At 38.9% G+C, this 12,761-nt stretch overlaps 1 protein-coding gene across 4 annotated transcripts in view; it reads left to right on the top strand.

Annotated features, from left to right (window-relative positions):
• Positions 1-12,761, top strand: part of arfgef3 (ARFGEF family member 3) — an 87,385-nt gene that overhangs the window by 20,044 nt on the left and 54,580 nt on the right. For all 4 annotated transcript variants that reach the window (XM_025009972.2, XM_017433667.3, XM_025009973.2 and 1 more), the window contains exons 3-7: positions 2,180-2,261; positions 2,368-2,508; positions 4,087-4,155; positions 7,351-7,467; positions 8,444-8,489. In XM_025009972.2, coding sequence (XP_024865740.1) covers positions 2,180-2,261; positions 2,368-2,508; positions 4,087-4,155; positions 7,351-7,467; positions 8,444-8,489 — 455 coding nt within the window. The remainder of the gene's footprint in view (positions 1-2,179; positions 2,262-2,367; positions 2,509-4,086; positions 4,156-7,350; positions 7,468-8,443; positions 8,490-12,761) is intronic.

The raw sequence follows: 12,761 nt of genomic DNA, 5'->3' as shown, positions 1-12,761 counted from the left end.
ATGTCCTGCAACATTTTTGTGGTGCACAGTAGCATCTTCTTGTCTGTTTTTCCATGACCATTTGGTAATGTCTAAATGTCAGCATCTAGCCATGGTCTTATCTGCTATTTTCTTCTTCTTCTTAATTGCTCTCTTTTCCTCTACTCTGGCAGATCTCAGTCTGCCAGTGTGTCTTCTGTTCTCCTTGTCTTCAAGTAAAGTCCAAACCAAACCCACAACCGCAACTTGCACAACTGTGTTGTCTAGATCCATGTTTGTGAAAATGAATGACAAGTAGAAAATGTTTTGGTTCACATTGGAACACATGTTACTGGACACAGTATGCAACCACTTAAAAGACAAAAAACTATTGTGTAGACATTGGTAGCAAGGAAACAAGTAAAACATGCAGCATAGTGGCCCTCGAGGACCAGGATTGACCACCCCTGTTTTAGAGTTACCACTTTACCTGACATGCATGTTTCTGGTCTATGAGGGGAAACCGGAGTACCTGGAGAAAACCCACTTATGGACAGGGAAAACATATAAACTCCATGCAGAAAGGTCCAGCTGGATTGTAGAACTTTAGTGCACATCTACTGTAATGTATTTGTGTTAACTTATCTTCTATACTCCAAGAATGCAATGTGTATGTAGCAGCAACCACATAACTTTGTGAACATCATATTTATGCAGAACATTTTCCAATAATACAAACAAAAACACCACTGATATGCAGCTTTAGCTTAACAAGAAAGACAAGCAATGGCAGTACCTATTTCTGATAAAAACACCACAGGTATAGGCAGTACTGTGGCAGTGCAGACAGAGCATTAGCATAGCTTATTGTGATTTATTGTTGGGTCATTGCTTCATAGCTTCTTTTTAATGGTATATATGTGAGGTAGATGTGATGTTTTAAAGTTTATGTTACAGATTTTTTTACATGACCAATAAATGGTAAATGGACTGTACTCATATGGTGCCTTTCTAGCTAACCAGGCCACTCAAAGCGCTTTGCAAAACAATCTGCCCTCATTTACCCATCCACACACACATTCATAAAGTACTATGCAAAGCTAATCTGAATATATCATTCTACATAGTCTAATCAGTGCTTTAGATCACATTCATACAATGATGGGGCACACATCTGAGGCAGTGAGGGGTTCAGTGTTTTGCCCAGGGACACTTTGACATGTGACTGCTGCCAAGAATTGAACCTCCAATTCTCTCATTAGAGAACAACTGCTCTAACCACTGAGCCACAGCCGCTCCTTATAAAATAAACCAACCTGCTGTTGCTGGAGATCACACTACATGCTAGGGTGTCAGATAAGCAAAGAGGAAAGGTTGTGGTGTTATTTTCTTAGACATGACATAGAAACACAACCCAGGTGTGTAGAAGTGAAATGGAAGTAAAAGAAGAGTCTGTAATCGTACATTTTTAGTCAGTGCTTGCATTGTTTGTTTCTATGTGGCCCTGGTCTGGCGTTCTTTCCAGGATGTACCCACACCTCATCAAATGATTTCTAGAGATAGGCACCAGCTTCCTAGGACCTTGTGAATAAAAGTGGGTAAAGAAAATAGATGGATGGATTATGGTTTTTATTTAAATGCTGCTTATCTTCTATCTGATTTTTGTCTCTTTCTGTTCTGGATCTCCTCGTTGGTCTCTTAGCTGTTCAGTTCTTGTTTTCCACATATTGGCTGGCCATAAATAGACTACAAATTGATCAAAGTGTTGAGAAGTATCCTGCTGGCTGAGGCTCCCTGCAGCCTGTTTGAAATGATATGTGCGTGCAGTTCAGTTTGAGAGCGCTAACACAAAGCCCAGTATTTATCAGCAGTAGAATTGGCGACTCAATCAACCACAAGTAATGAGAAGGAGACGCAGTTCCAGTGACTGTAACAGAACAAGACAAAGGAAGTGTGGATAAATAGGAAGAGACTCTGAGTTTTTGTTTGAACTCACTTTTTGGGTTATATAACAGACACTGTGTTGAGCTGCATCTTTCATCCTTAGAGGAAAAGAGTTGGTTGAACAAAGTGAAGTTATTTTTAATCTCATCCTACCAGTTTCTTTGTCTGAATTATGTAATCATTAATGTGTGTTCAAAATAAATGACATATAACAGGTTTTACATCACTCATCATTGATTGGTTTGGAGGTAATGTTAGATGTAATTGTATATTCCAGAGAGTGCTGTCTGCTGCCTCTCCAGATGGCTCTGGAGTCTAAAAACACCAAACTGGGACAGTCTGCCCTTGCTGGGATGCAGGTACAGAAAAATGAAGATTATTTTTCCTTCTGATCTTTCTTTTGATCTTCACTATATGAGCTGTTTTGCTTTTCCTAAAGTGTACACTCTGCTTGTCTCCAATCAGAAGCTCCTGTGTGATGACAGGTTGGTGGGTGGGGTTGGGACGGATGTGGAGGTGCTGGAGAAACAGCTGCTGAGCCAGATGTTGGAGGCTCTCAGAGTCACCCCATCTCTGCATGAAGACTTGCAGGTGGAAGTCATGAAGGTAAGAGCTAAACATCTACAGACAGGCCTGTTTGGTCATGACCACATTTAGATTTAAAGTCTTATAAATCTGCAGCATGCAGACCATGAAGAGAATTGGAGTAATTTTGTTTTTTGAGAAAAATGCAATGTGAATGCTGAGTGCTGAATGACAGCTGAAATTTGATTTGTGAAGCTGAAAGTAAGTTGTTAACGTTAGAACAAGGTGAACAGGAGCTAAAACACGCAGAACAGGAGCTAAAGAAAGATCAGAATGGAATCTAAAAGGCAAGAAGAGCACAATGGTAGCTAAACGCAAAAAAAATAGAAAAATAGTAGCTAAAAGTTAATAGTAGCAAATGACTTGTCAATAGCTAATTGTACCAAAATGGTACCTAAAAGCTAAAAGTAGTGAATGCTTTGCTAAAAACTAAAAGTTGCATAAGAACACAAAAGTAAAGCCAGTACGCAGAAGCAGACTGTGAAGAGAACAATGTTTTTAAAGAAATGGAACAGATTTTGATGTATTTATATAAGAGAATTTTATTTAAATAAAGGTCAAGTCAAGTGAAAATTATTTATATAGCACTTTTCAGCAATAAGGTGGTTCAAAATGCTTTGTAGCATAAAAACACAAAAATACAGTCATCATGAAAACACACAACACAATATAAAAAGCAGGGGGGTCACTAGGTTTTAAGGACAAGGGGGGCTTAGCCCCCAGGAGATGCTCAGGATGTGAGCAAACGTAGTGGGCGAGAACAAAATTTCTCAAACAGCTAACAAAACCTGAGTTGCTTTTCCACATTTTTGGACACATTTAACAGATACCTTACTGTGTAAATGTTTTAACAACCAATTATATTTTTATTCAGAACATCAACAAACAGAAAATATGTTTACAGTTTTAACAAGAAAAATGAACATTTTTTTATTTTGTGAATTGAATATTACTATACTGTATTAAATGCCAGCTAATGTACACTATAATGTTTGGTGCTGATGTATACCCAGTTATGAAGTGTAACTGTGACTTTATATATTATATAAAATCTCTGTTATTCCACAACGCTGATTAAGAATAACTGACACAAGAATGCTTCTGTAGAAAACGGTTCTTACTGCTATAACATTCTCCAGTAAAATATTTAAAAATAGTAAATATTTTAATTAGTATAAAAGTTATATAAACCAAAAGTCATGGCACACTATTCCCAGTTAAACCAATTGTTTCAATATACAAATGGTTAAAATGGGACAAAATATTCAGAAGTCATTTAATCGCCAAGAACATATGAATGAAACTATAAAAAACAACAATTGTGTGAATGCTGACTCAGTAGTCACACAATAAAACCCACGTTTTTGGTAGCTGAATTCAGACTGTGCACAGGTTTTAAAAACACTAAATTCTGCAAAAAGTGATCTTTCTGTTTTTGTCCAGTTTAATACAGCATGAACTAACTTTGTGACAGGGGTTATATTTAGAATGAAGTCTATATTCATTACTTTTCTCTTATTTATTATGCAGAACCTTTGAAATGTTTTAAGTTGTTTTAGGATTGAACTTTAACTTACTGTAACTTTTTGCTGTGTGCAGGTCATGCTGTGCATTACCTATTCACCAAACTTTGACATTAACGGAGACTCCATCCTGCGTATCGCTCAGGTAAAAAGGCCACACATGGTTTTCAGCTTCATTATCAAAAACATACAAGTTTATCCAGCAGAAAACACAGAGAGACTGAGACTGATCCCCAACTTATATTCCGAGTGTGACATCTTGTAATATTACATGACATTGCACATAATGCTATTTCCAAGGTTTGACCAAAAAGGCTGCAACTTCCTTCATTTCTCAACCAAAAGGATCTTTGTCTTCAGCTCTGGCGTGGAAGACAGTGGGTGATATTCATTCCTTCAAGGAATGCGAGGCCTTAAACTGTCTTTGAATTAGGCTTTGAGCAGCTTCATTGCACAAAATTAGAGCAACAAATGTTGTTCAGTTGGAAAAATCTTGACATAGTGATACACTGTCTCATGCAAAACTGACAAGGAGGAAAAATATTTAACATTTTCTGAAAATATTTTTTTTTGATCGCTTTAGATGGGGCATTTAAGATACCAACTGCTCCTAACTGTTTTTTTTTAAGGAAAAAAAAAATCTTTCTCTTTAAATCAGAGGCTGCATGAATATGCGTAGGTCATTGTGTAGAGGTTTGTCCAGATCTTGGTGTGCTGAAGTAACACTATATTGTGTGTGTATATATATATATATATATATATATATATATATATATATATATATATACTATATTTTTTGAGGATCAAAATTTTAAATTGTGACAGGTTTATAGCTTGTTTGTTTGTAGGCAGACAAATTGGTGAAGACTGAGACATTCTAACTGAAGTGACACAGATTTGTGGTTAAAAGCCTTGTATGAAGTTTTTCTTACAACAGAATCTTCACCACTGTTTGTTCGTTTGAGAAAAAAAAATACTATAAATGCTGCCTTCTGTGGAGGTTTACACTTTCAGTGTTTGAGTATTTTACTGTAGTGTCAGTTTTTCTGCCGCAGCAGCTCCTGTACGCAGGAGATGTTTAGTCTCTGTTAACAGCTCATAAAACCTGCTCTTCCTAATGTGTTAATGGGTTTTGTGCTCACCAGGCCTGGCCATCTGCTGCATGTGTCTTTCTGTTTGGTCATAACTCAGAGTGACCAGAAAGGTTCTCAGCAGCACTCCATTATCACTAACATGCCACAGAAACAGGTTCTTAATGCATAACACAATAATAGATTGGCAGCTTTCAGGGATTTATTCAGTTTGAAATGGTCAGCTGGAAGTTTGTACTTTTATTTCTAACCTGATTATTATGTATATTCTAAAACTATATCTGTAGGCAGAATCAGAGACTGATTAAATCAATTTTTTTGTAGAGCCAGTAATTGCCTCCTCAAACATGTCCTGATGTTTAATAAAAGTCACGTACCATCATTGCAAAGTATAGATTGCTTTCCTGATCTGGCAAAAGTTTTGTGATACGGTGTTGGAGCTGAAATGTTAAATCTGGCCTTTATAAATTCTGACTAATTTGGGCTCATTTGAGTAAAGGTCAGAGTTCCACATTAGCTTCATAGCACCATCTAATAGAGGTCATGCAGTCAGAAATCTTCCTCAGTTTGATCACGAAAGACCGTTGCCTCAAAGAGTCTGAACAGTGAGAAAGCCAGCAACACAAAGAGACAATGGGGAACAAAGCTATAGTTTAAACTATAGTTTATCTCAGGCCCTGTTTACACAGAAATGATATCCTGGAAAAGTAAGAGATGTTCTAATGTTGATTGGTGGAAAAGTTGACATGGTGTTACTGTGGTTGTTGAATCTGCTGTAGTTTCCATGGCAGATCATTAGCTGGAGCTGGGATTTTTGTATTTCACAACATGCTCATGCGCACAGACACTTCAGTCTCTTGACCATCAAAAACAGTTACTTCTAAAATGGTAAATACACAAACGTTTGTTTGGACCTACAGTGAGGTTGGTTAAAAAGGGGGAGTGGCTTTGTTACTGTTGTTGATCTACTCGCACAAGCACAGAAAAAATGTTGATTGCAATCATTCATAGTGCACATGTGCAATTTCACATTGATGCCGGGTGTTTCCAAAAACCTCCACTTTGAGGCCTGGGTTCAAAAGGTTTCTGTATCAGAGAATCCAATCGCTGTTGTCATGTAAACACGGCCTCAGTGTACAAACCAATTCAGCAAAACTTCTGAGATTACTTATGAGCTGCGAGCTGTTGGATAGCAATGTCGACATGATTATTGAAATGTACTGTGACAAAAAAAAAGTTTAAAAAGGCCATTTACCATCTTAAGCTTTACCAGAGTAGCTGCAGTGGTCCAAAAACATTTGAGAGAAGAACAAAAGCTTGCCTTTTTTGTTTAGCATTATGAACAAAGGTTTAACGTTAGATCTTAGACCTGATAATATCACCATGTAAGATCTGAATGAAACTCTGCAGTGCCCTCATAGTAGGCTAGCTATACACAAGGCAAGAAAGCTATTTCACCAGTGCACAAAAAAGAGTTGTTCTCACTCTCCAAAGAGTGAGAATTATGACTACATTCTGACTCATTGTAACTGAATTGAGAAGAGCTCCAGATGCCTGCAATGACTCTGTCTGAATCTGAAATTTATTTGCACAGTTCCCACTTGAGGAAAATAAGAACTCTCGTGAACATTTTGAAGCGTTTTGAAAACTCTCTCATGATGGTCATTTATATTTTGTTGGCAATAGTTGAAGCCCAGCAAATACAAGCTTTAATCATACTGTGTTATGAGCTCATGTTAAATAAAATCTGTGTTTACTGTGACCTCTGAAAATCAGCAGTAGCTGTAAGTGTTGTTTCTTATATCAGACCAGCAACCCACACCCAGCAAATGTAATTTGATTGTCTATTTCATTTTAGGCTTTTTCTCAGTTTTAAGTCAGGTTTACTGCACAGACTCTGGATTTTTGATGTTGTAAAGATTTGGTGGGATACATTGTTTTTTACACAGTGCTTTATTCCCTTGTGACATCTCACCTTCCAGAGATCCATAGTATGACCTTCTAACTTGACCAGAACATGTTTTATAGGTGGACAATATATCCCTGCTCTCCTTGCCGCTCCTCAGTTTAGTCACCGTAGTGATCTGTGACACAATGGAAATTTCACATAAATCTCTGTCTGTTCAGTGCCTTTTATAAGATGTTCTCTGTGTGAGCTGTGTGTCACTGTTGTTCTGTTTTTGTGATGCAGGCGGGTTAAAAACACACTCACTGACAAGGCATATGTGTGTGTTTCTGTGTGTGTTCAGGTGTGTATCGAGACCTTCATGTCCAGCTGTCACCAGCGCAGCATCAACACAGCGGTGAGAGCCACCCTGAGCCAGATACTGGGAGACCTGGCGTTACAGCTGCAGCACCGACAGGAGGTCAGACATGTCACGCACACTAAAAAGGCCATAGGACACGTCTACATGTACAAACTTAGGGGGAAAAAAGATCCTATACATTTGGAACACTCATGTAGAGTCATGATAAACTCACATTTGACTCTACAATACTTTGGTCTACAGAGGAGTTCACGGTCAACTCAATGACTGCAGATTGCCTTAGATCCTGTGCCTGCAAAATAAGCCCAAATCATCAGCCCTCCACTACTAGGCTGACAGTTGGTATAGGATGTTAGTGCTGATATGCTTTGTTTGGTTTTTGTTAAGCATAACAGTGTGCAATTTGGGTAAAAGTCTACTTGAATGTCATCTGTCTAAATGACATTGTTCCAGAGCTTTTTGTGGTTCATTTATATGAAACTTTACAAACCTAAGCCATGCTGTCATGTTCTTTTTAGAGAGAAGAGGTTTTCTCCATCAACCCTTCCAAACAAGCCACACTTGTTCAGCCCTTTTCTGACTGTCCTGTCATGAACAAGAATGATAGACTCCAAATAGTTTTGAAATGATCTTTAACTTTTCCCACATTGATGGGCAGGAACAGTTGCTTGCCTAAAGTTGTTGCTGATGTATTTCCATTTTGGCATTGTGTTAACAGACACATGAATGCTCAAGAGCAGCATTTGTTGTTGTTGGCGCTTTTATAGAGGTGCTCACACTGATAATGACCAGTTCAATACACTGAATCAGCAGCACCTGGCTGATATGTTCCCTCTTAGATCTTGTGGAAGCAGCAAACTTGTTTAGTTGTTCATCTGAGGTTGTATTTATCCCCATTGTAATACCTGTCAAGAACCCATTCATTTTAGTTAATCTTGTTTAGACTTGAAAGTGGTGTACTTAGTTTTTACCATGATTGCATTTCAGTTACCTAGTCTTACAGTGATTACTCATTTTTAACACAAATCTTTCTTTCCAATTTACAAATAAAAAGCCTGTCTTCGTTCCTCTTCAGGGTGCAGAAGGAGATGAGGTGACTCCAATGCCTCTGCAGAAAAGGGGTATGTGAATAACTATTTTCTCTTACTTCTGTAGCCTCCCTCTGAAAAATTTAAGGTTTTAGCACTTTTTTTTATCAGTTCTGTCGAATAATCCTTATATAGTCAGTATATACACATGTGAAGTGCAAGTTTGTGTATCCAAATTCTTTCAGAGAAAAGCGTGAACTCAGAATCTAAAGCAGGTGTAGAAGTCCCTCTTTGACTTCATGAATTGTTTATCCGAACAATCTTAAACGCACTCTGACCTTACAAACAGATTCCCAGATAGCAAGTCAAAGGAAGTCAGCACTTTTTATGAAGCGTTTGTACAGCTGAGACCAAAAAGTTCAACTGAGACTAATGGAGACAGAGAAAAGGCAAACAAGCAATATAGACAAAGTCCTGACTCCGGTTCAGAAACGGACCAAACGATAAATCAACCAGGATCCAGCCTTCATGTTATATTGCATTGCATTGCATTGCATTGAAATGCATTGATACAATGCAATAAAGAATGGTGTGGCTTCTTTAAGTTACAGAGACAGAGTGCATGGGGAGGAAGCCCATGTCTGTATATGTAGTATCTGACAGTGACTGTTTAAGTCTAGTTGGCGACTCGAAAATACTAAAAAAATAGTAGAATGTTCCATTGCAGCTAACTGAATTGTGTGACCAGCAAGAGTGGCTGTGTTTTTCTTGACCAATTTCTAAAAAACATTGCCTATTTTTGTGTGGACAGCTTGCTCAACTGCATACTAAACTGTGCACACTATTTTGTTGCCCACCTCTGCCCACATTGTACCAGCCTCAGCTCGCTTTGTATCCACCATGGCAGGCAAAGCAAGTTGCAGCTTCAGCCTCTGTCTGTGTCATTATCAAAAACGAAGGCCGCAGAGAAGAAGGTGGTATGTCACGTTTCCATGGAGTTATGTAAATGCACCAAGAAAAGAAAGGTAGACTTATAAAAACAAGTTTACAAAGATGAGTGAACTGAGAAACATGTTTTTTTGTCCTCACCATGTTTCTACATAGCACTGTGAGTCTCCTTTTTCAGCAATGTGGTAAAAAGCTCATATTGTGGCTGCTTGACAAATTCATATATTTCTAACTATAACCTTTATTTTGACAAATTAATAAATAGGTGGGACCACGTGTCAAAAGTGGGTATGATGGACAACAGTTCTGGTTCACTGTTGGCTTCTCTGCTATGCTGACAAACATTTCAGTGCATATGCTACATGTATACTAACAACTAATGTCATCAGAAGGCGGCTTGTAAAGGCTGCCCTGCCCCAACTGGCTGGGGCAGGGCAGCCCAGCCCAGCCCAGCCACAACCTGAAAACAGGGGATTTTGTTGTGATGAAAGACTTCAGACGAAAGAAATGAAGGGCGCCTTGCTGGCACGGTCCATTCAAGGTCCTACTTAGGATGCACCCAGCAGTGAAAGTGTCTGAAAGAATGATTTTGATCCATGCCAGCCACTGCAGAAAAGTCCCACCTTCTAAGGACTTAAATAACAGCACAGCAGGTAAAGAATCTCATTAAATGAACTTTTGCTGACCCCTGGCGAGTGGTCGAAGAGATTTGAAGACACACCCCACACTGTCCTGACCGAGTAAAACTCTGGGCAGTGAGAACACCACGTAAAGAATCTCACTAAATGATTTTTTCCTGACACCGGCAAACAGTCGAAGAATTGAGATTCAAGATGGCCCACAGTGTTCTTACATAGTAAAAAAGCTCTGGCCAGTGATCAACTGTAACCTGAACATCTCTGCATGTACAAGACACCTTTCTCTCATGTAGGTGTTCCCTGAAAAGACACCTACAGCACCCAAAACACAGAAAGCAGTTTCTCTGGTGACCCAACAAGACTAAAACCTAGTGGACTTAACATAAATCCTGTTTCACCATATACTCGGCTGGTTGCTTTATACAAACCGGTTGGCTGTCTCTCACACACCTACATTTTTCAACTGGTGTTTTTCCTACACCTACTGTGGGATTATAGTCATCAAAAGGTGTATTCCTTCTTTAATAACCACCACACTTCTTCAACACCAGGCTCTATCTGTGTCTGACCCCAGGTCCTTTAAAACCACAATTCTTCCTCCCTCTTATTACTCTGACAGCAATAACTCTGAGGATGCCATCCCGATCTATAAATATCTTCTATACATACATATCATTTAGCTCAATGTTTCCTCCTTTGCTTTCCTTTGCTATATGCTCAGAGTCTCCCAACTCACAAGAAAAGCTGTCTCTCCATTTCATTTGAGTAGTGTAAGCCAGGTACATTTTCAATACACTTAGTGAACAAATGCTCCTTGAGGGAGTTTACTACGGTAATCTCTTTTTGATATCACATTGACACAGTTGAGTATTTTAGCCTATGTGTTTAATCTACATGTTTGTGATCATGAATGATCAGAGAAGAGGAATGTGAATGCAAGATTATATAATTTTATGACTAAATGCAAAATAACATATTTTGGGATGGAAAGGGGAATAACTACTTGCAAATAAGGTTGTTTCATTTTGACTACTGAATCATAAGGTCTGTATGTTTTGGCTTCTAAACTAGGCAGTCGGTCATGAAACCCCTCTTTAATGATTGGCTCATTGGTTCAAATGTGCACAAATCACAAGCCCCCATATAGAAATATACACTCTGTTTTGCATTTTTGACGTTGAACCACAACTTCTGCAGACTTTAAGTACTCTGTTGAACTTGTAACCAGCTAAAATAATATTAAATTGCCACAAAAGACAATTTTCTTGTTTAAGTTTCTTATTCTACCATTATTTTGGAAAATCTGCCACAGGTACTCATTGCAAACTATGGAATCAAATTAAAACAAGATTATCATGTACTTTATCAAATGGTGCAGTTTGAAAATTAATTTTCCAGTTGTCTTGATATGTAATTCTGAAATGCAGATACAAAATAAATGTAAACAAAGCAGTTTTATCTGCATAGTTTACTCAACAAATCTGAGTGTAAATACATACCATTACATCCAAATTGTCTGACTTGTTTATCCCAAACGATCTTCCATGGACATCGCTGTTGTTTGCCTACACAATAACCATGAATATAAAAAAAGTGCAGTTTTTTTTTCCTTTTTTATGACTTTGTTTTTGACTGGTCATCATGACATTGCAATGAGTCAGTTACTTTATTTGATACCAACATATTTTGTCCCAAGGTTTAGGGATCTTATTAAAGTCAGATGGTGCCATTTTTCACACTTGGTTATTCTGCATTTGAACTGTCTCATCTTAATTTTAACCTCAATCATTGCAATGTTTTAGTGTCCTGTTGCCTTCAAGTTCAGTGAATTTATTGAATATGTTTGTTTTTGTGTGAAAACAAAGACATTTTGTTGGCATTTTAAAACATGAAAGGTTATTAAGTTAATCATCCATCCATCCATCCATCCATCCATCCATCCATCCATCTTCTTCCGCTTATCCGGGGTCGGGTCGTGGGGGCAGCAGCCTAAGCAGGGAGACCCAGACTTCCCTCTCCCCAGCCACTTGGGCCAGCTCCTCTGGGGGAATCCCAAGGTGTTCCCAGGCCAGCCGAGAAACATAGTCCCTCCAGCGTGTCCTGGGTCTTCCTNCTGGGCCTCCTCCCGGTGGGACGTGCCCGGAACACCTCACCAGGGAGGCGTCCAGGAGGCATCCTCACCAGATGCCCGAGCCACCTCAACTGGCTCCTCTCGACGTGGAGGAGCAGCGGCTCTACTCTGAGTCCCTCCCGGATGACCGAGCTTCTCACCCTATCTCTAAGGGAGAGCCCAGACACCCTGCGGAGGAAACTCATTTCAGCCGCTTGTATTCGCGATCTCGTTCTTTCGGTCACTACCCAAAGCTCGTGACCATAGATGAGGGTAGGAACGTAGATCGACCGGTAAATCGAGAGCTTCGCTTTTTGACTCAGCTGTCTCTTCACCACGACAGACCAGTACAGTGCCCGCTTCACTGCAGACGCTGCACTCCCGCTCCATTTTTTCCTCATTAAGTTAATCAAGGATAATTTTTTACATATATAAAATTACACAGCACATTAAGCTTTACTATGAAAATTTTGAGCAGCCTAGGTTCACAAGCAATTATAAGGAAACCATACAGTTTTTTAGGTTGTAAGGTGTAAGCACATTTAAAGAAAGGATTTGCTTATTGATTGTTGTTCCAGACCTTTGACCCTATCTACCAGATTTAGACCTTTGAATATAAAGCTTGAGAACTCCTAATATAGAGGATTAACTTTTTATATTTATGCATAA

This window comes from Kryptolebias marmoratus, linkage group LG22 (assembly GCF_001649575.2).
Source record: "Kryptolebias marmoratus isolate JLee-2015 linkage group LG22, ASM164957v2, whole genome shotgun sequence".
Classification (NCBI taxonomy): domain Eukaryota; kingdom Metazoa; phylum Chordata; class Actinopteri; order Cyprinodontiformes; family Rivulidae; genus Kryptolebias; species Kryptolebias marmoratus.
This window is presented reverse-complemented; position numbering and strand designations above follow the sequence as displayed.